This window comes from Colletotrichum paranaense, assembly GCF_030867605.1.
Source record: "Colletotrichum paranaense strain IMI 384185 chromosome Unknown Scaffold_4.1, whole genome shotgun sequence".
NCBI lineage: Eukaryota > Fungi > Ascomycota > Sordariomycetes > Glomerellales > Glomerellaceae > Colletotrichum > Colletotrichum paranaense.
In genome coordinates, this window is record NW_026848962.1 from 3,917,629 (window position 1) to 3,944,067 (window position 26,439).

The following is a 26,439-nucleotide window of genomic DNA, read 5'->3' on the forward strand; positions in this document are numbered from 1 at the left end:
TTTGCACTTATAATTTGCTATAGCACGATGCATGGCGCCAGCAGGTGACGTTGCAGTGCTGCTATTAACTCGCCGTCCAACGTTCAGCAACTCTCCGATGAAGCCACTAACTTACAAAAGTCTGTCGATGTAGGATGACTCGCTCGGCTGATTTCTCCTCCGCCGTAATACCCAATTACCAGACACTTGGGTCAGAAGTCGACCACGGGCTTATGATGGCGCACATCGCCAACCGGCCGAGGCAACAAGGGGTCGCCAACCAGAACAGGGCGCCCTGTTCAGCGTGCCTCGAAGCTCTCGATCAAGCTCGACCCGAACACGGGGAGCCGGAACTGACAATTGAGCTTTTCTTTGCCCACCTCTCTTCAGTCTTCCCTCGCCTACGTATCCGTACTGGGACTCTGGGACTCTGGAACCTAGGGAACTTGTGATGCTTTGGGAAAGCTCACCGGTGACCATGCCAACGAACGGAGCTCATGGGGCAAAGAGGCCCTCTTCCCGTTCGTTCTAAACCATCAGCTTGTCGCAATGAGACAATCAGTGGAGATGCCCAAACCGAATGACACACTGCAATCCGCCGCAACCTGCCGAGAAAAAAATGATCGATACTATTGCTTGGGCCCATAGTATGGAAAACGTCTGGAACATGTAGGCGTATGCGCCGTCTCGAACAGTAGCCAAGGCCCCCCCCCCCCCGCCCCTGATTGCCTCCGTTACCATCAACCGTATGTGAGATTCCTGCCTCTACAGAGTCGAAAGACTATCAGGACGTTTGGTTGCTTGAGATGGTTTGCCGCCTTGCCGCAGGCGCACTGCGGTGCGCACGCGGGTGCGTACACTATCGTCGCTGCGTCTATGCAACTGTCACTGCGATTGACACCGCGCCAAGTCTCAGGAACATGCGGCCAAAGCAACAGACTCATGGCACGGAGGATACGACGACGACAGCGACATTGGTGAAGCAAACAAGTTGAACACCGACCGAGCACGTCGCAATGCGACACTGACCGGTGTCACCTCACTTCGACTCGACGTCGTCGTCTTGAGACGTGTCTTTGGCCTCCCTACCCAAGGAAATGATGTTTGTCAAACCCCTGCCCAACGAGTATCTTATTTCATCGTTTTCCCCTCCCCCTCCCCCTCCTCACAATTCCACGGACCTTTCCGTTAGATTGGCAGCTAGAGAGGACCAGACGGACCAGAGGGGACCGTCATCCTTGGAAGGGGACTTTGATGAGGAAAGACGCTGATCGACGAGCTACGGAGGAACGTTGGGCACCACGCACCCGGGGCAATTTGAGAACGACCAGATCTGTGCTCCCTGCCCGTTAGACCAGGCGTTCGACCAGGGGTATGGCCGGGCTACGATCCACTTGTTGCATAAAACGTTGTGCATGGGTATGAAGCTCACGATGATGGATATTATTATAGCCGATCTTTGTTCATCTATGTTTAAATAAATATCCCCGATAAAGGATACTCAGACTGTGAGTCTCTATCACAATTCACCTCACGCAGTCTTACATGCTATGGTTTGCTGATAGATTGGGTATTTGGTGGTTTTCAAGGGCTTTGACCCTACAAGTGAGAAACACATACCACACGCTATCTATATAGAGCTGGAAGAGAAATGAAATGCGATGTCAATGATATTAAGATAGCGATGCACCATCTGACCTAGTTCCAGATCCTCACCGCTGCTTGGAGAGTCATACCGACTTCCTGCGGGGAAATGATGGTTTGAGGAAATCCATATATCTGCACATGTCACGAATTTTCATAGTCACCGACTCAAGGATCCTTCTTTCCACAGGTGGGAGGTATTTGCCGGCATGAAAAATGTAAGTGCCTAGTTCCATTATGTCCAGTTGGTGGAGAACGGCCCGAGAATGTAAAGCCTCGTTCCGCCCAAGAAACCAGCAAACGAAACAGTAGCGTTTGCCTGTGTCTCTTGTCTCTGACGGAAGATTAGGAACAGGAAGATGGGTGGGTGGTTCATGCAGACTCAACCTCATTGACAAAAACCAGATATCGCGAGGGCTGTTACCACCTGGGGTGGTTTCCGGGCGTATCTTAATCCAATGCTCTCTTACCCACCAACTCCATCTACGTACCTTGATATCGAAGGGGATCCGAACGAGAGTCAAATCTAAGTCTGATGCAACAAAGTATAGTATAAACAACGCAATCGAGTACCTGCTTAGTATTTGAATCGATCTATACTTAGTAGGGTATACTGTTAGAGAAAGTTGACTATATCAACGATTGCTTGACATTGAGGCTCGCAGTTGGCAATGATGGCGACTGAAGTATGACTGCCTCCCCAGCTTCTCATCGCCAGCTCCATCAGTCCCTACGTTTCAGTGCCACCAACTTACACCGCATGCGGCCAGAGTTGGGGTGCACCCTCACGGGTTCCGTGTCCTCCAGCTTATCTCCTAAGGCCTAGTAGCACATGCACCACGTGGCTACCGTCACTGGACCTACCCTTTTCAGCCTACAACCACATCGGGCTTTCGGAATGCATCGGTTGAACCGGTAGGAGGGTGAAATCCCTCAAGATGCAGGCTGACCGGAGTAACGGTTCACGGGAGCCAACAAAGAGGTCCACTACTGCGGAGAGAAGGGTTCGACAAGAACGCGATGAGCGCCCTGTGGGAGCACGAGGAACGCTGATACGGAGCCTTATCCGGGGCGTAGGTACCTACAACCTGCCGCACATGCCGCTCCCACCGCGTGGTAGAAAGCACCGATAATCGGCCCCACTTATTCATTCCTTCTGAAGGTTTGCGACTGTTGGAGGAATTTTTTTTCTGCTCCTACCCCAATTGCTTTTCGCCGACGACATTTGTCGAAAATATTTTTCTTCCTTCTTGGAGCCTTACCGTTCCCTCGTCGAAGTGCGAGCGCCAATCCATTCTCTCTCGAAGAGGCCGGCTTGCTTCGTCCCGAAGATCTCGTGTTGCCTCGTTCCCCCGACTCTCCTTTCCCTAAGTCCGAAACACGAAGAAAACACGGCGTGGACCCTGTCCAACTAAAAAAAAAAATACCCCGCCATCGGATACCCCGCCACCACCCACGACCGAAGCTATCTCGAACACCAACACCCATAACTACGCTGGTTCCTTCTGCGCAAACGTTTGCCAAGCTTCCTGGAACGCGGAAGCATTGGATAGACCTCGAGAATCACTGATCTCCTGCAAGATACTGCAAAGAGCAAGGCAAGATGTGTGGAATTCTTGGAATCTGTATGGGTCATTATGACCGGGATGAAGACAACTGCGACGCTGCGCAGGACATCCATGAAGCCATGTACCTTCTTCAGCACCGCGGCCAAGACGCCTGCGGTATTGCGACTAGGTAAGGGAACCTCAAGGACACCTAGCCAATTACAGGCTTTGGCTGACACCAGCAGTTCTTATGGAGGACGAATCTTCATGAACAAGGATTCTGGCATGGCAGCGACCGTCTTTAAGGACGGCAAGAGGGTCATTGACTTGCCTGGATGGATGGGCATTGGTCACCTTCGCTACCCTACCTGGGGAAGCAGTGGACGTGCTGAAGGTCAGAACAAAGCTGTGCTGGTGACACCTCACGGCCTTTGAGAGGCTAACGCAGATCACAGCTCAACCGTTCTACGTCAACAGCCCGTATGGAATCTGCTTGTCGCACAATGGCAACCTGACCAATGCTGCCGAGCTCCGTGCCTTCCTGGACAAGGACGCTCACAGGCATATCAACACCAGCAGTGACAGTGAGCTGATGCTGTCTGTCTTTGCCAACGAGCTTAATGAGACTGGAAAGGCGCGTATCAACGAGACAGATCTGTTCAGTGCGCTTGAGCGCACTTACAAGCGCATTCAGGGTGCCTGGGCTAGTGTCATCATGGTTGCTGGCTATGGTGTGGTTGCGTTCAGAGACCCTGATGGTATCCGTCCTTTGGTTTGGGGTTCTCGCAAGTCGACTCCTAACCCTGATGACGACGCTTACGACTACATGGTTGCGTCAGAGTCGATTGCTCTGCGCCAGCTGGGCTTCAAGAACATCACCGACGTCTTGCCTGGACAGGCTGTTCTCTTCAAGAAGGGCTGCCCTCCTGTTTTCCACCAGATTCAGGAGCCGGCTTCATACAGCCCTGACATCTTTGAATACGGTAAGAAGCTACAATCTTGGAAATGATGCTGGGACTTGCTGACGTAGTCAAGTGTACTTTGCAAGGCCTGACAGTGTCATTGATGGAATCAGTGTCCATGAGTCCCGCAACCGCCAGGGTATCAAGTTGGCTGACAATATCATCGCTCGGCTGGGCGAGGAGGCCGTTAAGGATATCGATGTTGTCATCCCTATCCCCGAGACTTCCAACACGGCTGCTGCAGCTTTGGCAGAGCGACTCAGGAAGCCCTATTCCATGGGTTTCGTCAAGAACCGTTACGTCTTCAGAACTTTCATCATGCCTGGACAGCAGATGCGGCAAAAGAGCGTTCGCCGCAAGCTCAGCACCATTGATTCCGAGTTCAAGGGTAAGACCGTGCTTCTTGTTGATGACTCGGTGGTTCGCGGAACGACTAGCCGAGAGATCGTCACCATGGCGCGTGAGGCCGGAGCTCGCAAGGTCATCTTCAGCTCGTGCTCGCCCGAGGTCATCCACCCCCATGTCCACGGCATTGACTTGGCATCGCAAAAGGATCTGATTGCTCATGGACGCACCAACGCCGAAATCGCCCAGCAAATCGGTGCTGATGACATCATCTACCAGACGGTCGAGGATCTCGTGGCCTCATGCGCCGAGCTTTCTCCTCGTGACCCCAAGACGCAGACTTTCGAGATCGGCGTTTTCAGCGGCTGCTATGTCACCCCTGTTTCTGAGGCCTACTTGGAGCAGCTCGACGATGCCCGCAACAGCGGCAGAAAGCGTAAGGCTCTTGTTGCCAGCAGCGGCCCCGTGAATACCGGCCCCGCGGACTCTGCGGAAACTCCTGCTGCTAAAATCGCCAAGACCAATGGCTTGGCGGCCCGGACACGAGCTGACCCGCAGTCCCCGGGAAACCCTGCGGACATTGGGTATGTACATTGAACATGCACTATGGGGAATGTTGACTGACTAAACGGCTTGCAGCATCCACAACGCAGCTCATGAGGGGGGGAACTAGATGATCCAAAGATGCTCACGCAACTATTCAGAGAAAGGCCGGAAATGGGGTATACAGAAAATCAAAAATTCAAGAGAGGCGTTGGGGAGGGATTGGTATTTTGGAACTACATTGCATTCATCTCTGAGGTTTATTACTCAGGCTTGGAGTTGGGTACTTGATTTGGTACTCGGCTGGTTAGAGAGAGAGGTATGTATGGTTGTCCGTACATAGGGTTCTTTTCGAACGTCCTGCACATAGATGATTCACAAGAATTAATCATCCATTCAAACAACTGCTTAGTGGTCATCAGTCGTCGTTGGATTGTACCCGGTAGTAGCATGAGTAATCTAAGGAGATATCCAGAGCCTCTGCATAAATATGAACCAGGGTGGTCAACCCCGGTTAAGTGCATGCGCTTCATACTTGTACATCATCACAGTCAACGTCGCTTCATTTGGTGTCATCTACACTAAGGTATTCGTAGGCCCGAGCCCGAGGGTTCCATCGACCGGTCAGTTTTCTCCATCCGCGCCAGACGGTGAAGAAATTCCGTGAAACGATCCACCGTCTTCACTGATGGATCGGAGCGTTTCCCCCCTTCCCTTCTTCCCGTTCCCACAGGTAGTGGTCGGGTTACAAGCCGGACTGACTGGTTCCCAGCCTCCAGGTACTGCAGCCTGTAGGTAGCCTTTCCGCTCGGAGCCCGTCACGACTCATATCCCAGCCCTCATCCCAGTGCCTGTATCTTTTCCCACCAAGGGCCCTTGATTGCGTAGTGAAAACAGATGGGGAAATAAACTCTCACAGTGAATACCTCCGTAAAGAAAAAAAGACGATGAGGGAAAAAAGGTACATGGCCAGGGGACCTGGCACGAACTTTGCAAAGGCATGGGACCCGGACGACCAACCGGCACATCCGCGGTTCGACGGCCGGCGTCCATTTGGAATGACAGCTGGTGGGGAATAATCGCCCTTTTGCCCAAGTTTCCTAGTAATGAGTGTCCGTGCCAGCCCAGACGCAATAATCCCATCCAAGCCCAAAACTTTGCTGGGCGAGAGAAACCCGCCCGCCCACTGGCTGCATTGTGAGATGAAGTAAATCTCAATGGGTCAAGTTGCCAGGAAGATGAGCGCCTGTATGAGTAAGTTATTGACCTAGTGAACGGGTTCACTGGCCTTCCCCTCCTCCGTTGGCGCCATCGCCGCCGCCGCCGCGGCCACATCTTCAACACGTTGACTAAGGTAAGACAATCTCTCCACTAGTACTAGAGCGCCCCCATCGTATGGACTCCACGACCCCTTTCTCGCCTGCTAGATGCACCCTTTCGCCTTGCCTCTAGGTTGTCTTTCAGCCTGACAGATACTTCAGAAGTTCACACCAGTAAACCCATCAGGCAAGCAGGAAGACGAAGGAGGGCGATCATCTCGTGGTGGATTCGCAACTACGAGACCGGGCTCTTCTGTCACCTGTATGCTCCGGCCTGGCAATAAGAGAGCATGGACATGGTCATCTTCAATCGCCGGCCATGGTAGCGTTCAATGCTGCACAGCTTTATGCTTCTCTTCAGGGTCGGACCCTTGGAGGAGGAGGGGGATCAGGATCCCAAGGAATGCAAAGCCCGCGCCGTCCGCCGGTCTCTTGGGACGGGCTGCGTTTTGGCATTTTGGCCAACATACCCCGCCAAATGGGCAATGCCATTTGGCAATAGTCGATACCTATCCTATGCCTGGCAGATTGGTTGGGCCCATGCCATGCAAAATGCAAGCCGTGCGGGCTGCAATGTCACCGACGTTTTTGGTGACGGGCATGAACTTGGCCAAGGTTTGGCCGGGTTTCCGTTCCCTCTAACACCCCCAAAGATTCGGGCCAATCTGGATTTGTGGCACAGCGTCTTTTGGTAGAAGGTATCGAGCTCACAACCATGCTCAGCTGGGCTTAGGAAAGCACTGCATTGCCGCATTATCATGGCCAACTTCGAGGCATGGAACCAGCGAGATGATGGACAATCCCATCGCACGCACAAGGGCGGGGCTTTGGCTCCGCATAGAGTGTTTCTTGTTCCGAGTTCGTTTTCGATGATTTTACTTGGGGGCCGTTAATGTGCCCTCGAATATTGCCAGACAAGGGGTTGGGGGAATTAGGATTGGTTTCCCGCTTCCTCGAAAAGAACAGAGCATTGGCCCATTTTCAGGGACCCCTCGTGGGATTTTCGTCGTGATACAATCTGTCGCCCGTGTTTCCACTAACCACCCCCCTTATTCTGAATCCCCTCTGTCCCGTCCGTGACCATGAGGGGAGGGAGGGGAGGGGAGGGACGTGCGAATTGTCTCGTGAAAAGGGCAAGGCAGACCTCCGGACCTGCTGCGCTGCATTATCCATACGGATACGCATACCATGCGACGCGCAACAGACTTCTTCCAGAAGCTCTGGGCCGCGGGTTCCTTGCCCGGGCCCCATGTCGTCTCAAGTTCATCCGTGGTTGCGTTGCGAAGCGAATAACTCCTCTCGGGCTACTCTGTTCCGCCTTGTCTAACAGCCTACCTCATGCCAGGATGCTTCCCGCCTATTCTGCTGCCGCTGGACCTCATATTGTGGAGGATGGTTTAGCGATCAATTCTCTAACTCTTCATCCAGCGAATGGAGTGTTGTAGGTCGGACACTCTCGTTTCGCTAGTTCTTGGCTTCTACACGAGACTCGTAGGGACAATGGCGTTGTGCCAATTTCGGAGGGGTCTTGCAATAACTTGTGACTGATCAGAACGTGATCTCGTGATCGGTGGATATACTCCGTATGGACATCTATTTCCCAGAAAGCCACGCTTCGCTCATCCTTGTGCTGACTCGGGGTGGGCGCGGAGATCACGATGTCGTGCTGCCGATGCACCTGTGCGGACCTAGAGTTCTGACGCTGTGCATCTCCGTTGTTGCATAGGTACATATCCTCCAGGGGTCCTGTGAGGTGGTTACAGATTGCTCCATCTCTAGTCACCCTCATCTCTGGGCAACGGAAATTTTCCCATCCTCTTTTTGCACGATTCCGTTAATTGCTGCTATTGCAACTGGACCAACCACCACCCTTGAAGACACACACGCCCAGACATTGGAAGGATGCTGGTGGGATTCAGGGTGGGACTGGGAGGGGAGGGCCGCCGCGGGTGGTTGGGAAGCATCCGGTTCATCTCGTCCCACGAAGTTGGGAAACCGCCGATCCGGAGCCGCCGCGTGGCCGGGCAGAAGCTCTTTTTCCTAGTCCGGATGCCGCGATATGAAAGGTGCCCGTGGCAACGACGCAGATGTATTGGAATCTTCGACGATCCCTCTACCGTGATTCAAAAAGGCTGTTTCGTTTTAGTGTAGGGCCACCTGTTGGACCCTTGGAAAGCTTCACGCGAGATGAGCAGAACGTAAAAATCGTATTCCAACACCCCCTCCCCTCTCTCGTCCATCTCGTGAACGGTAGGAAAGAGTCCCCGCGCTCGCCTCGCTTCGAAATTTCGTTGAGACAAGGCCCTGAACTGAGAATTAGAGGCCGCTGTTGCAGTAGCCCCATGCCCTGTAAAGTCTAGCGCCCTGCCAGGCGTGGAGATTCGATTCCGCTTCTGGAAGCTGTGGAATATTCTTCTCGTTTTTTTCTCTTCACGATGGAAGACTGACCGAATGGAACCCCAGGTTGAGTAAGATGGCGGACGCAGCGGTGTACATTACCGAATGGAGACGAGGGCATCCACTGCCGTCCACCGGACAACAGAGTATCGTGCCGAATGGAACGTCCTCCATGTGAACAATACCGAACCATGTGAATTGAGTGCATAAGCCGTTTTTTTGTGAGAGCCGGAAGTGTACAAGCTTTATGCGTCTGACTGCCGGGGTTCCACAGCGCCAGTAGGTTTTTTTTTCTTTCGTCGGAGGTGGCTCCGGGTGGCGGCTGACGACACGGAATACGACCGCAAAACTACAACGGTCGTGGCCGGTCATTTGAAAAAGCAAAAACATACAACACCAGGTATTCGCTGATCGTCACCGACTCAACTACTAATCTGGCCCTCATCAGCTTGTCTATGGGAGAGCGGACGGGATCCCGAATTTTCTGATGGGTGTGGTCGTATGTGCTTGTCTTCCAAAAGAAGTTTCATTATATTGGAAGCGGATCCTATGCACCGGCTCTAGGCTGACTCTGAATGTACACTGTTCAGCATCGATATAAAATCCTGTATGGGCTCCTCTCCATATGTCGATGCGTAAGTCTACGACTCTGGAAGTGAAGAAACCGTTAAGCTGCAGACGAAGAACGATAGTCGGTGATGATAGAAGAAGGTAGTGGCAGTAGCAAGACTGCGTTTTGAGAGAGCCGCCAGGGCATCTTTGCGAAGTCTCTTCCCAATGCATAGGAACGTTCTTCGCTTGAGGGGAACCCTTGCTGTCTTGAGCTGTTTCGGTGGTAAATGTTTGTGCCTCAGGGACTCGTCAGTACCATCCAGGTAAATGGCAAGTAGTTGGAGTATCCTGCTTGCGGGTTCTCCTAAGTCTAGCAACCACTTGAGCTCATCGACATACTAGATAGGTAGCTAAGGTACTTATTGAGAAGTCGCAATCGATGGCAAATATGTTATTCAAGGTCAAAATGCATCAGGTTGCTCGCCGGACGCGTGGACCAAGGTAACAGTTCAAACTTCACGTGCGTCTAATCTTTGACATATACTATTGGCCGTCTAGCATGTGCATATAAGGTACTAAGGAAACCACTGAGTACTAAGTAAGTGCAAAACTTTTAAGATAATTCCATGGAACTGCCTATTCTTATCCTACTGTGCGATGTGGTGTTCTTGGAGTCATTGATCAAGCGAATGAATCATGCGATGTTTCGGTCTCAAGCTGAGTGAGTGCTCAGGTGCTCTACTGGGCCATCGTTCTTTCCTCTCACCATCCCTTTGTTCCTGCCTTGAGAAGGGTAGGAACGACGAGGAATAACAAACGCGCCTTCTCTAGACGCCCTTGGCTGCCTAACGGGCAGGCTGTTGACCGGAGTTTTCTTTCTTTCCAACCTTCCATCCGTCCCTCCTCGCTCACTCACACACTCAGTCCCCAGGAAATTCCCATCGACATTACAAAATCCTTTCCTCAATACGCATCTTTCATCCATTCTTCTCAAGAATTCTTCAGATCCGCCAACACCGATATTCACATCATTACTTGTTGCTTGTGCCTCTAAGTCAAGAAACCCTTCATTCTACCTCCCACTCTTCACGCCAAAAACATTTGGTGATCTTCTCAACATACGCAGGTTCCAACACACACACACCGAGACCACAGCCATGTCTTCCTACTACTCCTCTCGTCCTAGCAGGTAAGTAAAATGCAGCGTTATCTTCTCACTGTGGTCAATGGCACTGACAAATACTTCTCAGTTCCCAGGACCTTGGTGAGAAGCTTGGCGAGAACATGGCCGAGAAGTAAGTTGCGATATACGAGAATTGTGCCGACGCGACTAGTCTCTGACACCGCTGACACTTTCTTATAGGTATCGCTGCAAGATTGGCGGTGAGTGGAAGCCGATGTCCGGCTTCTCCAAGAAGCAGCAGAAGCTTGTTCAAGACAAGCTTGATCGACACGCTCGAGTCAACCGTGCCAACACTGGCATGGTCTGCCGCATTCACTCGGGTGAACCCGTCAATGAGATTCGATGTGAAGGTCCATGTGACGAGATTAAGACCTTGGACCAGTTCTCCAAGAACAATAGAACCAATGGCGTCAACGTGAGTCCCTAAGCCGCATACCATTTCCACTTCCGCTCACATCTTTGTGTACAGTTCTGCAAGTCTTGCCAGCACTGGATCAACACCCAGGAGCCCGGCTACACTCCCTGGGCCGGTCCTAACACTCAACTGGACCCCCTGGAGAACACGGACGACTACGCGAGTCACCTGCCGACTGATCCCTCCGAGATCTTTGACTTCCGTAGTGAGGTTGATCAGGTAAGAAAGACCATGAACTGCCAACTTGAACAAGACTAATGTGCTCTGACAGCCCCTCGCTCCTGTCACTGGAACCAACGGCCTCACTGCCGCGGATGACCTCTCGACTCGCATTGAGTCTATGGGCATCGAGACTCGTCAGCCCTACATTGCTGGCCCGATCGGCCTTGGGGCTAGAAATGTCGGCTATGCTAGCTACAATGCCGGCGCCTCCGGCCTGGACAGCGAGAGCATTGCCTCTGCTGCTACCTCGGCTATCGCAGGTACCATTGAGACAGGCCGTGATTACGAGTTTCACAACACCTTCCTTGATGTCAACTTCAATGCCTACGACTCGGCTGGCAAGAAGCATATCAAGACCAAGGTCCCCACTACCCAGTCCAGTGGCTCTTCCATGATTAAGAGTCGCCATACCTACAAGGGAGGTCGCCCCGAGACCGGATCCAACACTACGGCTCTCGCCGCTTCGAGCGTTGCGCCTAGCGGTCCCTGGCCCGGTGTAAGTCCATCTATCACTTTCTAATGTTTCAGTACCCTACTAACGCACTCTCAAGGATCGTCAGCGCGATAGAAAGCAGCTCACGAAGGCGGAGCACCGCGCGCTCCAGAGAGGCAGGCCTCAGCCTCAAACAATCTTCAATCCCATTCCGTACGGCAACGGCGATGACAACAGTGACGACGAGTAGGAACCTCATTCTTCCACGCGTCATCTGGGCACCAAATAACTCTATTTGGTAGCGGTGGTTTCATGCCGCCATGGAGAACATTTCCATCAGTGGTTACCCGACGCCCTCATCTGTCTGATTGTTTTCTTTTCTTCCTTTTCTGTATTTGAGCTTCTTTGAGTTTCTTGCCTGCGTTTTAATCGCAGCTCAGCGCAAAGCCATTCCGTCCCAATGTTCACGGGCAAGTCATCCGGCAGCAAACAACCGACCAACCTCACATGCCTAGAGGAGTGGGAGGAAGTTTGATGTTTGGTACCAGCTACAGCGCAACTATAGTCTATGGAAGCTTCACGGGGACAACTCCTGACAAATCAGGGAACGCGAAGGGATGGCAGTTCTGGGCATATTTCCACGGATTACATGGGGTTCGACTTCTCTCCAACTTTGCAACTTCTCAACGATAAGACGGTGGCGGTTCCGAACGGTAAGGATCATGGGAAGGAAGGCACGGAAAAGTTTTGCTCTTTCAGGTACCTCGATAGTCAGGTAACCGCAACTTCACTAATAGTCAGTTCACTTTGCAAATCAAAACGTTCCCTATGCAACCATGTGTATTTCAACTGTGTAACGAGAGAAACATGTGGCAAAAAAGAAACCCGAGACGCCCACCGCCATCCAGTCTCATTGCCGATGCGGCCTGTCCAATGTGTGTGTGTGATCCCGTGCTCCTGTCCAGCCGGGGTAATTCTTTTTGAAAATGCCCCCAAACCATACCCAAAAGAAGAAAACAAAAAACGATGTGTCCTCCACGCGTGCCACAACGGGCGCGGAGATGGTCCCATCCCAGATTCCAACATGATGCTGGCTTATAGTACTCCCGCCCTCAAGGTGTCGTCGACCTAACTGTAGAAGCCCCGACGTCCCTCGCCTTGCCGCTATGGATCAAGTAACGGAGGGGTTCGGCTCTCCGACATGATCTCGATCGCCGAATATTGAGGAGCGATTAATGGCCTGTTTCAAGACAGGCTAATCACAAGTCGTTGTTTTGCTTGAAATACCCAGGATCGGTGTCGCCCCGATTCATCATCTCCTGAGCGTCTCCAACCTGCCGACGCTCCGTGATCTCGCGATCCTTAAGCCTCTTGTGCAGTGTATACCTTAACCCTAGCGTCAATCCTCGAGCGTTCCTGTCCCTCATGACTGCTGGTCCCTATTGAAGAGGTTCCGATGAGCTGGACAGACGATTGAGATGCAAATAAACATCCGTGCCATATCTACATTCGGGGTAAGCTTGGGGTTACGTAAAATAAGTCCATGGCACAGCGCGCGACTCACCCTTCCATGCTGATAAGTTTCAAGTCTCCGCCAAAGTATCGCGCGTAAAGTCGTGAGATAGGCAATCCGTATCCAAAGCCAGCCATAGGCGCTTTGAAGTCGTTCTTATCAAAGTCCGGGTCCAGATTCGGTGTGCGATCCACAGTGGTGTACATATATGTCCAAACGAGAGGTATAGAGCTTCGGGGAATACCACCACCCTCGTCCGAGATCTTGATGGTGATATCCTCCTTACCCTCTGCCACAATGACCTTGGTCACAGGGAATTCCTGCTTATCCTGACCGTGTGTTTCGACAACGGCGCGGAGAGAGTTTTTCAAAGTCTCAAAGAGCATATGCGAAAGATGCCCTGGAACGTACATGAAGTTCAGGTTAGGGTTGCAGACGAGTTGAATCTTGGGTGCTTCGAAAAGTCCGTAATGGTCCTCGCAGACAAAGCGCGCATTCTCAATGGCTTCTTGCGCGAGATCCTGAACATTGGTCTTGGTACAGATGATGCCGACATAGGTGGGATCCCGGTGGTGGCTTTGATCGGTCAATGCAATGTGCTGACCGATGAGCATGCGGATCCCTATGCGCGACATGTAAAATCGATCGAGGAATGACTGGATGTTGTTATCAATCTGCATGCGCTGTCTTTTGCGCTTGTACTCCAGGATGCCCTGTGCCATGGTGGTGACAACTCCGTCGTGGCGCCTCTTGATGCCATGCAGGGCTTTGGCGAAGCGCTCGTTGTACAAGCGCAGCTCAGGCGGCCAATCGCCGACATCATCCACCATTGCAAAATATCTCCGTGCGGCGACGTTCTTCTGCTTGCTCCAGCCGTTTCCATTGGACTGCGGCAAAGAGGCATATTGGCCTTCCTCGATACTCGGGTTTCGGGTTGCCTCGGAGAGCATTGGACCTTTCCCGTACGATTTGGCAGGCCTCAAGAGCCTTTCTTTTGTTGATTTATCCAAGTCAGGTCGGGGAAGTTGTGTGAGTTCCTGCGCGGACGGATGAGTGTCAGTGAGTCATGTCCTTCATGCATTATGCGATAGAAAAGCCTTGACATACCTCGAATGACTGTGCGTACCAGTCCTGCACTCGCTTCACGGAGGGCATGTCGTTGAGGCCATCTGGAAGTTCGTCGAGCTCTTGTACACGATGGGCAAGGCGGATTGGTAGCTCCTCGGCAAGGAATTGTGAGGCACGGAAGAGGGTTCCTGGAAGCAGAATGAACAGTCAGCACTATGGCAGCTTGAACAAAAAGCTAGTCAAGTAGGAACTGGCGCATTGCTATCGCATGCAAGCTCAGCAAGCAACGGAGCAGAAGGGAGGTAAATGCAAGCCGTTAGGAAACGGAGGGGAGTTGCCAAGGGTTGACGAACCAACTGAAGGCTTCTCTCCAAATTGGACCATCTGCCTCAAGCTCACACCAGTTGCCGGGAAACTGGCGTAATGCCTGATGGTATCCATCAACCTATCCGTCTTCCTCCACGACATGTTGGGCGGCTCTGAATTGGCGATCTACTGTTGAAATGAGGTATTCGAATCGAACCCCGCGTGACCGAGTTGGGGCGGCCTTTACCGAGGCTGTATGACGCAGGGCAACATGGAACAGACACAAGCGGGCGAAATGCGGAGGAAGAGATGTCGAGGGATTAGGAGACGAGGTTGAAGATTAAAGCCAGATCTACTGCCGCATAGTCAATGGGAGTGAGGAGAGGTCGCGTGCAGCGTACGGGAGGTGTTTCGTGTAGGTTTATTTCTGGTAATGGAGACGGAATAGGAACTGGGACCTCAAGAAGGCGAGAGCTTGGGATTGCCGGGGACGACAGGAACAAGGCCGGGCCAGGGCTCCTCAGTGGAGAGTTCCTGATGCTCTGGGCGGACGGCAATGGTACGCAGGTACTTGCCCCGACTCGGCGTCATACTGCCTATGCCCATGGTTCGATGATAGCACGATAAGTACCTCGACCCGGCTTACATAGCCGACCGTAGAGGTGCGCTTCAAGCGAGTTTCCCGCCGGTTCTGGCCGTAACAACGGTTCGCAATTGTTTAGCCCGAGGTGCGAATGTGTATGTTTAGGTCCTTTATTCGAACAGCTATCAGCCAGGTAGAGAATGGTGATTCGGGGCGTTAATTCGACGGTATCACGGCAAGACTCTCTGTGCGTTGCCAACTCTGTCTCACTCTACAGCGTGGGTACACATATCTACAGCTCTGTTACAGTACCACAATAGAGACACAGGCCGGATGGATGCCATGTAGTATCTCCAGAATAAACATTGGGTATGGTGCAGATAATGAGCAGTTTTGCTCTGTCAATCAAGGAGACAGTCAAGATAAACCAGCTCCAGAAAAACGGAAAAAGGACCGAGCCGTCAAACCACACTGATTCAGCGAAAAGAAATAAAAGAAGAAAAAAAGAACAAGATAAATCGAATAGTCAGCACACATACTTACCACTACTAGCTTGAAATTGAATGCTGGGCAATCAAGAGTCACGATTATATGTCGGGCATGTGACGGAGTGACGGACGGCGGAAAGGAACGGATCGTGGCAGTTGGTGTGTACTTCCGTCACTATCAATTTCCTTCTCCAACTCTACAGCACGCGACGACGGTCAACCGCGGCGGAGGAGGGGCTCTTGTTCAGCGTCTGCCCTTCCTCGTAGCCGAGAGAGCTGTGCCCGTGCCTAGGCTTGCTTGCTTCCCCCACACCGAGTCTTGAGGTAAATGCTGACATAAGGTGAAGAGGTTACGAAGCTAAGCAAGGTACCTTAAGCTGGGTGCACCTCCACTACAGCAAATGCTAGCAGCTCTACTGCGTAGCCGTCACCTCCCCAATCACATCCCGGTCGCGTCCTTCCCCCTTCTCGCGAAATGGCCCTAGGTAAATCCGTCTCCAGCGTTCACCCATTGTCACAGTCCCAGCTTGACCCCTGTGGTCACATGCAAGGCGCCACAATTCTTCAAGCCCCCCCGAGTCCTCGCCCAGCCTTCACCAGCCTCCCACGCCTTCCAGAGCCACCTCACGCGTCGAACGCGCCAAAGACAAGACTCGACGCATCGCCAATTGGTCGGCCTCTTTGACCAAACAGCGCCCGATTCTCCTGCAGCTGACGCCCAAAATCCCCCAATCTTTGGCATTTGCACCAGAAGCCGCCCTTTCGGATCGTCTTCGGGAATACTACCTCCCACTAGCTTGCCGCGCCGTGCTGCTTTCATCCGGTGCATGCAGAGTCGACTCGTCGCATTGCAATCGAGCCCAAACCGGCAGTTCTTTGCCTTGTCGCGCGTCTTTTCCGTTCCCCATACCTCTGAGAGGAATACATACACACGGGGACTATTTGTCTAGGAGGCCAAAGACCCGGTTTTTCGGTTGGCCGGCCGCCGCCCTATTAAACATTGTCCAAATCCCTTTTTCACTTCAATGACCAGAAATGTCGGACGGCAGATCGGATTCGGGGCTGGGCCTACGTTTTCTCGATTTGAATGACGATGAGGACGACAACAGCCCATGCAAAGGCCGCTTGCGCCGCTCTAGGAGCCAAACCAGCAAATCGGTCCCCGTAACGCCGCATGCCTCTTCACCGCAAATTTCAACGCCCTCTCTTCCCTCACCGATGAGCTATCGGGGCTTCTCACCTCTCTCACCGACTCCTCGCCAGCAATTTTCCACGCCCGGTGGTTATTTCTCGACGCCGGTGGCTAAGAGCCCCCTAGCGCGCTCATGGACCGAGGATGATCTCACTGCATCAACCCATTCAAATGGGACTGAAAAGACGAATGAAAACACTGAAAATACCCGAGATACTCTCGGTCTGATCCAGCGGCTCAACGACTTGGCGCAAAAGCTCCTCGCGGGTGAAGATGTCCCTGATACCAACGTTAGCGCCATGCACGGAAAGCTTGATGAGATTGATTCAGTCTTAGCCGGAGAGCCGCCTCAAGCAACACCACAGGGCAAGCCAAAGAATTGGCCGGCAGACGCCCGGAGTGTTGAGCATGAATCCTTGTGGACTTCGCCTTCGCCGTCATGGTTTCGGTCGGGCCTTTCGGAAATCTCACCGTCCTTCCGCAGCTCATTCAGAAGAGATACGCCCTCGCCTGAACCCACCGTCGAAAAGAAGCCCGCGGTCGATACTTTCCGCATCGCGTCCGAAGCAGCAAAACTCAACATCGAGCTGGAATCCCTCGTCACAAACCTCAAGGCCCGTCAAGAGGAATCGGAGGTGAGACATGAAAACGCCAAACTCGGGAAGGGAGGCCACTGACCAGAATAAAGCACATCCACCAACTTCTCGTAACCCGCGCAGAACGGGCAGCACAAAGAATCATCTTCCTCCAAGGTCGAGTACATGACTTGTATGTCTCGAAACAGTCCCCTTGTGGGTTGTTTGTGTGCCTTTCCATACTGACTCATCGCAGAGAAGAGGAACTCCAAGAAAACGACTCGGAACTCAGCTACCTACGCCTCGGCCTCAAGGCTATAGAAGTGCAATGCCCAACCGATGTTGACGACGACCTCGCCCAAAGCATTCAGAACTGGAAAACCGACTGGACCGCCCTCAAACGCAAACGGTCAAAGCACAAGAGCTACGACCGCTCCGCTTACAGCACACCCGCGGGGACGCCGTTGCGGCGGTGACACTCGCCCTACCCCGACTTTGTTTTACAGCCTTCGTCTTTTATGCGTGATGACTATAGAGACTTGAACGAGTGATGAAGCCACAAAAAGTTATCAAGTACGGTTACGACTGAAGCATAGCAATGGTGTTTGGAAAGACAGCAGGATACCCAGTCCACGCAATCTCGCATTTTCTCTTAGGTCCCTTTACTACAGCATAGCGGATACCACAAAAAGTCACGATTACAGTTTCTTGTTTTTACCTCTGGGCAGTTGGAAGAGGAAAGGGGAGATGATGAGAAAGGAAAGGGAACAGGTTTCGGTATATTTCCCCAGGACCACAATTAGGACATTCAAGCCCGCGTCGTTCTGTTTGCACAAGTGAGACCTAGCTCTGCATCACCCGCCAAGGAGAATATGGTTCTATAGCAAGGTTTGTGAGCCAGCTAGACAGAGAAGTGATAACTAGCATTATGGGCTGGCACATACAGATATCAAGACTGGTTGGTCGTTGGCGCTTCACACGGCATTGTGTGTCGTCAGAGCTGCTGTAACTGGTAAGTCGTCTTGGTCTTGCTAGACGACGACGACTCAACGACCATCGAGCTTAGATTACCTTCAAACTAAGTCTCACCAGATGTACACGCCGCTGAGGCTTCGATGCCAGCACCGGCCGTAGTGTTTCGTGATGGACCCTGATTGCCCCATACAAATATCAAAAGGCCCTAACTACACGAGAACCAAAAAGAGTTCACCCCCCCGGTGCTGAACTGGGGGCTACATCTCTTGGTGCACATGCTGGGACTCGAACCTTGACCCTCCTGGTGTAGGCTAAGCCAGCTGAACAGGAAGCTCGCCCGTAACCATCCCGCCAAACGGCAGTTTGACCTGACCTCGCAAGCCTGTGAGGCGCCTGCTGCCGTTGGTGACGGGAATGGACTTGAGGGGGGGTATATAGGCTTCTCTCGCGGCAGGTGTGGGAAGGTAAGGTGCGGTAGCACCACCCTGCTCCTTCTAAGCCGGACTACCAAGGTAGCAGGCTACAGTCTCATGATACTGCTTGTGGGGCCTGAATGGAAGGCAAGTTCGTCCCGCCATCCATTCCATCTCAGTCTACAACCTAGCACTATGAAAAGACCCACCAGGCTTTAACCTAAGGTACCTAGCTATCTTACTTCCAAGTTCCGCATTGTTGTTATGGCCCGTCCGCCGCTCTTTCCTTGCTCGCCACACTCGTTTACCCCTAACTGAGCGACATACGGCTCAATCTGTACTCGAGTCGCGAGTGGCTTCACGAGCCAAAGTCAGCCTGGCCAAGAGCTTTCTCGAGCCCTAGGCAGCACGATGCTTGTTGTCACTGTGAGAAAGGCAGCACACTCAAGACACATGGCATCATATTACTATTAATTATTACGCAGACAACGCTCGACATTCAGTAGTCATCTACATGAGCATGATCATCAGGTTCACATAACGGCCTGATGACCAGGCCTGTCCTATTCCGCTTCCAGTCTACTACAAATTCGAACGAACTCCCAACGCACAACACATCTACTCCAGCATCACAGCCCGTCTGTTGTAGCCAGTGTTTTTGTCAACACCGACCTTGACAGTGGCGTCCGCGACAGGCGCCTTGACATCGTTGCAGAGACCCTCGGTCTGCTCCTTGGGCAAGAAGACGCGAGGCAGGCCACCGGCGGGCATCTGTGCCCACAGACGGCCGTGAGAGGCAACGGTAAAGGACTCGCAGTTCAAGACGTCGACGATCTCGGCACCAACGGCGAAGCCGTGGACGTTGCGCGCAATTGAGAACATGACGCCGTTGTTGGCGGCGGAGCCGCCGTTAGTGTACATGGAGAAGAGCTGGCCCTTGCGGAAGCCGATGACGCGGCTGCTGTCGGTGCTGCCGTAGGAAAAGACGGCGCGGGTGCGCTCCTTTGTGAGGAAGTCGGCGTTGGCGGCGGCGGCGTGGGCGCGGATCTTGTTGGTCTGCTGGATCCAGCCGTAGAGCTCCGCCTTGTCGTCGAAGCCAGTCGTCCAGAAGACCTCGCGGTTGTTGGGGTTGGGGCCGCCGTTGAAGTGCTGCTCCTGGCCGTAGTAGACGATGGGGATGCCGTCGCGGAGCATGGTCAGAGCGTACATGTTCTTGGCGAGGGCGACGTCACCGTTAAGGTAGGGGAAGCGGGGCTGGTCCTGGTTCTCGACGAAGGAGCCCCAGACGGAGGGGTCGATGGAGGACATGCCGGCCATGGTGTTGGCGCTCTCGTAGACCTTGTCCATGTCGCCCTCGAGGGTGGAGAAGACGGTGGCGAAAAGGTGGTAGCTGCTGTAGTCCATGATGCCGTCGAGGTAGTTCTGGTAAGGGGCGAGCAGGGTCAGGGAGGAGTGGCTGACCTCGGCGAGAAGGAAGACGCCGGCGGCCTCGCGGAAGCCGCCCTCGGTGAAGAACTCGGGCTCAATCTCGAGGGCGGTGTCAACGCGGAGGCCATCGATGGAGTACTTGGTGACGAGGTCCTTGATCCACTCGGCGTAGATCTTACGGACGAAGTCGTCCTCGGTGCGGAGGTCGGGCAGACCCTCGAGCCAGCAGAGCTGCTCGGACTGGAGGTTGTTCCAGTTAATGGAGCACTCCTTGTGGTAGTACTCGGGCTTGTTGAAGGGCTTGTACTTTGTGTAGTTGCCGGGGGAGTCGTTCAGACCGGAGTGGTTGGGGGCGACGTCGACCATGAGGTACATGCCGCGTGCGTGGAGGGCGCTGGAGAGCTCCAGGAGGTCGGCCTCAGTACCAAAGTGCGGGTTGATGGAGTAGAGGTCCTCGGTCCAGAAGCCGTGGTAGCCCTCTCCGTTGCCGCCAACGTTTCCCTCGACGTTCTTCACGACAGGCGAGATCCAGATGGCGGTGGCACCAAGGTTCTGGATGTAGTCCAGCTTGCTGGTGATGCCCTTCCAGGTGCCGCCGCAGTACAGGCCCGGGGTGATATCGCAGACTGGGGTCGAGCCATCAGAGGTGGCAAAACGGTCGGTGATGATTTGGTAGATGCTCTGGTTTCTCCATCCGGCGGCATCCAAGGCCGAGACGCCTTGGAGGGCCCCGACGGCCAGCAAAGAGAGTGTTGTTGCGAAGGAACGCATGTTCACACAGTTGATGAGAAGATTATGGTATTAAGGCAGTGGTCGATTATCCAAGAGAACGAAGAACAACAGACAAAAGAAGATACGATGTAAAGAGAGTCGGTTTGTGAACGATTGGAGTGTAATGTACGGCAGGGATCAAACGAACGATAACAGCACAAGGCAGAACGAGTGATTGCCTTGGCTTGAACTGCGGCACCTGTAGGGAGAGAAGGATGGAAGGAGGGAGGAAGGAGGAAGAGAGACTAAGCGGAAGTGTAAAGACAGCGGTTGAGTAGCATATATTGTATCTTCGCACCAACGAGGACCACGAGCAGTTTACTCCCACATACCAGACTCTCGTCTTTTGACGAGAGCCTCGCTTCGCGGACCCCGTTCGAATCGCCCCTGCCAAAAGGGCTGTGCTATTGGCAGAATACGAATAAAATGCCAGATCGAGTGGTCCCAGCCGATCTAGGTGAGCTCACGTTGCCCCTTTTGAATCAGATCCCGGCTGTCGTCCCCATCTGTAGATCCACTACCGTCCCTACCCATGCGGTGGATGGGGTGGTCTAGAGTCCTAGACGTAGCATCCTTTGACAGTTCGGATACTGCGAAACGCATCGTTAGTGGAAAGGAAGAATTTAAGCGAGGAGAAAAGTCAGAAATACGAGAGAAGGGGGACAACAAGACTCTTGGGGGGAGGATATCAGAGCCCAAGAGGAAGGCGGTCGTGAAGAAGAGGCTCCTTTCTGCGCATCCTGAACAGGGTGTTTGGGCGCTAACACAATCTACATTAGACAGTCGACCCCGGCTCTCCCGTCCGAGTCGGCTCGAAAACGGCAAAGCCCCAAGTCGGATAGTTTCCGGCGACGGGGGCTCTTCTCCATTTTCATCCCGATCAGTCAATATTCCACTATTCTATAGAGTGCTTTTCTGATTAATCGCGTCTACTCTTCCAGCGTGAATGAGCGAATGGATTCCCGGCTTTTCCTAATCGGTGAACCTGCGTTTGGGAGAGAGTACTACGTAGATGTTGCTCCCCCTTCTGCAGTGCTGGAGCTTTTGTGCTGGAGCTTTTGTTCCTGGTCCTATCTGGGTTTAGTCCATCGGTGTGAGCGTGTTTGTCACTTGTGACGTTCCCACGTTCCGACGCAGGAGTAACGTGGTCTTCCGTGAGGCTGTGAGATCGAGCTCGAGCTCGAGCTCGAATCAGATTCAATGAAATGGGACCAACTGGTGGACTTTTGAAGTATCCATGGATAGCTCCTGAGGTGGGTAGGTGCTGAATTTGGTGAACGGGTGGGGCAGGCTAGCGCGACCTCCGAAGATGTTTGTTTCACAGCACCCTACCTTCTCCTTCGAGTCAATTGAGATATCAACATCGAGCCAAAGTCGTATCGCGACGTTGTAGAGATGGAACGACGGGTACAGGTATTTTGACCACTCTCAGGCTGTCGAAGCAGTCTGAAGGTAAGAGTCCTTCACATGAACGCAAACCCCTTTTCCCGAACCAGCTCATTCTCATCATCATCCTCACGTGGGCTGTTTCTAATTGCTCTTACTAAAAGACTGCTGATCGTCTTCGTATAGCGAGAACATACTTTCAGTGTTCAATGTAATTGACTTTTCGTTGGATTCGAGTTGGTTGCCAGAGCTGTGTCGCTAACATTCTCGGACAATTGGTGAGATTTGAAAGTGGAAGAAAGATTTTGCGGAGAGCTTGGATCAGAAAGGACTTTGTCCAGCGACACGTTTAAATTCCATAGATGCCCCTAACTTATCCGCTTGATATTTGGTTGAAGACGAATCCTGCGACTCTCCTTCCTCGCCGAGTTCGGTTTTACAAGCATCAACTCTTCGGCTATGGAGGTAGCGGACGGAGGTTTTTTTGGTAAGGAAGGTACAGATGCTTATTGCGCAGCGTGCTCAATGCGAACGGCCCACTTCTCCGGATAATGAAAGATATATCAGACCTTCAGAGAACTTATGCACCTACTATCCGCACTAGAATGAAATATAGAAATGAAGACAGCGTCGGGCGCCCAATATCGCCGTCAATAATCCGTGGTTGTGAACTTTACAGGAGGGAAAGTTGAAAAGGTGGAAAATCCAAAAAATAGTCTATCGAGACAGTGGGAGTATCTATTAATACTGTGTATTAATACCGTGTAATCGATATCGAGAACCGCCCGAGCAGCCAGCAAAGGCAGAAAACATAAACAAACATAAACAAATAAATGAAGACAGAAAATGGTGAGAATATTCCCACAGACGGGGTACTCGTCCGCGGGTAAGGAGGTGAGCACGATATAGTGGGGAACTCACCGTACCTTAGATGCAACCTCTTTAGGCGGCTCCTGTGACATGACGTAAGTTGGAAGACGGCACATGGCTTCCAGCAGACAGAACGACGCGATGTGCTTGTGGCCGCATACGCATTCGCTACATGATACAGGCATATCTGGACTGTATTCTTGCATCCATGTTGCATTTGACATGCAGAGAATTGATTTTCAGATGGACAACGGCGGACGTTGCAAAACCGACGCCGTTGAAGTTTGAATGGGTCCCGCCAACCTTTTTTAATGGGCACTGCGACCTTCTAGTCTCAACTTTAAAAAGCATACCTACCTTACTAAGGCAAGCACGCAAGCTCCTTCCACGTGCCCAGGAAACGAACCCGACGACATGTCTCCATGGTGTCGATGGGAAACCGAAGATGAGCATCGCTGTGATATTCTGGATGCACAAGAACTCCTGCAGCGATATCAACCTGACATGTCACTCACAGTCACATCGCACAAGATGTGGTGAGACTCGAGGAATGATGTCAATAGGACCATCGAGAGCCAAGAAATGCGGCACAAATCCAGCCGTGGCAGGACCGCTTAGCGCTTTCTGGGCACAGCATTAGGTCGCAGGTACTGCATCTTGACTTCACTGGGCGATGCCCCAAATCCTTGGCGATTGGGAAAAGAGCAGAACGGCATCCCAGGCACATGATACCAAAATTCGAGATCCAATCAAGGCAGGCACAAGCTCCGAGTTCACCTCACCTCCATCTCACATCACATCACAGGCAGGGACACCCAGGCGTTCTTTCCGCACTAGTTCACTTGACAGGGGCAGGCTTTCCCTCCTTCCTACCCTACCTTACCTGACAAACAGCGGCGGACCCATCTACTTCTGCAGATTCAACGTCATCTCAACCGCCTTCTCTCATTCTTCTCACTACAGACTTCGCGCGGAAGCAATCCAATTTGCCGGCGTACTCCAACACAACCTCTCATCTTCGACGGGTCTGAGGTCGATCCCACCCTCTTCACATTCGAGCGAACCCTCCAGCGATAGTTTTCGACCGATGGAACGCGTGCTAACTTGTCTCCCCACATCCAGGTTTCGAATCCTTCCTACCTGGCACGAACGCCACCACTCGAAATCAAACAAAATATCTACATCTAAGTGAGATTGCTCTTACCACACCCTGCCTCACGAGTGCCGACCTCCTCCTTTCGCTCCAACAGCCAACACGATCATTCTCCAACATGAAGCTATCCTCCCTGTCACACCGTCTGCAAGCGCAGACATGGGAAGCGTCATGACGTCGTCCAAGATCCTCCAACGCCTGCCGGTAAGTGCGAACGAACTTGCCGATCTGCTGCTTCAGTTCCAGTTCCCATTGTCCCATAGTTTTACCAATTCTTGCGTGTTTTTTCCCCGCATTCAACCCCATCCCCGCTTTCCATTCAATCCATAGGTGCGACCGCGCTAGCCTTCCACCTTCTCGGTGTCGTTCGAGGTGAAGCTTGACGGAGAAGTCTCCGATTACGTCGTTGAACAAAGCTGCCTATCTTCAGTTTCCATTCCTTGGCGACTATCTCAGTACATAAGGAGCCAAGCTGTCCCAAGCCGGGAGGCTACCTTGGCTGTCTTGGATTTCAATTCTACCTACCCATTTCTTCTACAGTTTCTCACCTGCACCCCTTTGCCAGGACGTTCCCCCCTCGTGGCAGTGCCCAGACTTCCAGCTGGGTTCACCCCCCAAATACCGGCATACCATTATCTTCTCTACCAAGCTGAGTCTCAATTGTCGTCACCGTCAATATGGCCTCGGATCCGAAGCGAGAAAAGATTGGCGACCAATCGTTATCAGACCATGCCGAGACCGATTACGCTCACTTGGACCATCCAGGACGACCGTCCGAGGCCACGGCGGTTGATGAGGAAGAGCGAAAGCGTCTAGAGGCTTCGCGCAAGCTGGAGAACCCTCTTGCCGGCTTCACGCCCGAACAGTTGAGTCGAAAAGGCGAGGACTACTGTCAACAACATGGCATTACCGACCAAGAAGACATTCGGGCTTTTCGCCTTGGCGCCATGATCGCTGGAAATATGAACAAGTACGATAGCATGACGGAGATCACTGCCGATGAACGAGCAGTGCTTGACGGCGAGTCTACTCACAAGTGGCGGAACCCCAAGATGCTCTATGGCGTTGTTGCCGGTCGGTCTTCCGGTCTCTTTACTCTTTCTTCTACTTCTACCTTTTCTTTGTCTTGTTTAAGTCATACCTCTCCAGCCTCTCCCCGTCTCCGCCTTCCTCTCTACGTACAGAGGCTGACCCTTCCCAAGTTTGTTCATTCTGCGCCGTCGTCCAGGGTATGGACGAGACTGTTGTCAATGGCGCCCAGTCCTTCTACAAAAAGCAGTTCGGCATCGGAGGAGAGACTGAGCGAGACACCTGGCTCCTTGGCCTGACAAACTCTGCTCCATATCTCTGCTGCGCCGTCATCGGTTGCTGGCTTACAGAACCTATGAACAAGCGGTTCGGCCGCCGTGGTACCGTCTTTATCTCCTGTTTCATCTCTGCCCTCGCCTGTTTCTGGCAGGCTTTCACCAATACTTGGTGGCATATGTTCATCGCTCGTTTCTTCCTCGGTTTCGGCATTGGACCCAAGTCTGCCACCACTCCCATCTTCGCCGCCGAATGTGCGCCTCCTCGCCTGCGTGGCGCCCTCGTTATGCAATGGCAACTTTGGACAGCCTTTGGCATTATGATGGGATACGTTGCCGATTTGGCTTTCTACTACGTGCCTGACAGAGGTGGTATTGTCGGCCTTAACTGGAGGCTGATGATGGGCAGCGCCATGCTACCTGCTGTTTTTGTCTGCGCATGCTGCTACATGTGTCCCGAGTCCCCTAGATGGTACCTGACCAAGAACCGCCACTCCGACGCCTACAAATCCATGTGTCAGTTACGCTTCAAGAAGGTACAGGCTGCCCGCGATCTCTTCTATGCCAATGCCCTTCTACAAGCCGAGAAGGAGACACAAGGCATCGGTAAACACAACCGTTTCCTAGAGTTTATTACGGTACGCCGTAATAGAAACGGCATGATTGCGAGTGAGGTTGTCATGTTTATGCAACAATTTTACTTGAAGGAAGGAAGGGATCGGATGTGATACCATGTATTGCTATGCATGAAGAAGAGATCCCTTCCTGAGGGAAAGGAATCCCTATGGACTATTAATAGGTAATAGGGGACAAAGGCTGGAAGCCTCCAGCCTGTACATGGACCTGCATGGAGGTACATGGAGCAGGCAGGTG

At 52.6% G+C, this 26,439-nt stretch overlaps 6 protein-coding genes across 6 annotated transcripts, besides 1 other annotated feature; 4 read left to right on the plus strand and 2 right to left on the minus strand.

The window, feature by feature from the left end:
- Positions 1-33: part of a sequence feature (Short protein (CPAR01_06283, KAK1542896.1) was converted to a misc_feature.) that runs on past the window's edge.
- A 3,193-nt stretch (positions 34-3,226) lies between these two features.
- On the plus strand, positions 3,227-5,150 carry CPAR01_06284 (amidophosphoribosyltransferase; the record flags this gene model as incomplete). Its single annotated transcript, XM_060490557.1, has 5 exons — positions 3,227-3,360; positions 3,416-3,564; positions 3,626-4,153; positions 4,206-5,061; positions 5,117-5,150. 5 exons carry the CDS (start codon positions 3,227-3,229, stop codon positions 5,148-5,150), a joined length of 1,701 nt encoding a protein of 566 aa, XP_060352023.1.
- A 5,295-nt stretch (positions 5,151-10,445) lies between these two features.
- On the plus strand, positions 10,446-11,791 carry CPAR01_06285 (uncharacterized protein; the record flags this gene model as incomplete). Its single annotated transcript, XM_060490558.1, has 6 exons — positions 10,446-10,477; positions 10,539-10,583; positions 10,652-10,886; positions 10,941-11,105; positions 11,158-11,604; positions 11,660-11,791. The coding sequence occupies 6 exons, from the start codon at positions 10,446-10,448 to the stop codon at positions 11,789-11,791; spliced, it is 1,056 nt and encodes a 351-aa protein (XP_060352024.1).
- Positions 11,792-13,101: 1,310 nt separating this feature from the next.
- On the minus strand, positions 13,102-14,590 carry CPAR01_06286 (uncharacterized protein; the record flags this gene model as incomplete). The annotated part of the gene is made up of 3 exons (XM_060490559.1): positions 13,102-14,091; positions 14,162-14,310; positions 14,476-14,590. The coding sequence occupies 3 exons, from the start codon at positions 14,588-14,590 to the stop codon at positions 13,102-13,104; spliced, it is 1,254 nt and encodes a 417-aa protein (XP_060352025.1).
- Positions 14,591-16,534: 1,944 nt separating this feature from the next.
- On the plus strand, positions 16,535-17,742 carry CPAR01_06287 (uncharacterized protein; the record flags this gene model as incomplete). Its single annotated transcript, XM_060490560.1, has 3 exons — positions 16,535-17,326; positions 17,380-17,459; positions 17,523-17,742. 3 exons carry the CDS (start codon positions 16,535-16,537, stop codon positions 17,740-17,742), a joined length of 1,092 nt encoding a protein of 363 aa, XP_060352026.1.
- Positions 17,743-19,272: 1,530 nt separating this feature from the next.
- CPAR01_06288 (alpha amylase) lies at positions 19,273-20,853 on the minus strand (the record flags this gene model as incomplete). The annotated part of the gene is made up of 1 exon (XM_060490561.1): positions 19,273-20,853. The coding sequence occupies one exon, from the start codon at positions 20,851-20,853 to the stop codon at positions 19,273-19,275; it is 1,581 nt and encodes a 526-aa protein (XP_060352027.1).
- Positions 20,854-24,939: 4,086 nt separating this feature from the next.
- CPAR01_06289 (uncharacterized protein) lies at positions 24,940-26,294 on the plus strand (the record flags this gene model as incomplete). Its single annotated transcript, XM_060490562.1, has 2 exons — positions 24,940-25,336; positions 25,465-26,294. 2 exons carry the CDS (start codon positions 24,940-24,942, stop codon positions 26,292-26,294), a joined length of 1,227 nt encoding a protein of 408 aa, XP_060352028.1.
- Between the last annotated feature and the right edge of the window lie 145 nt (positions 26,295-26,439).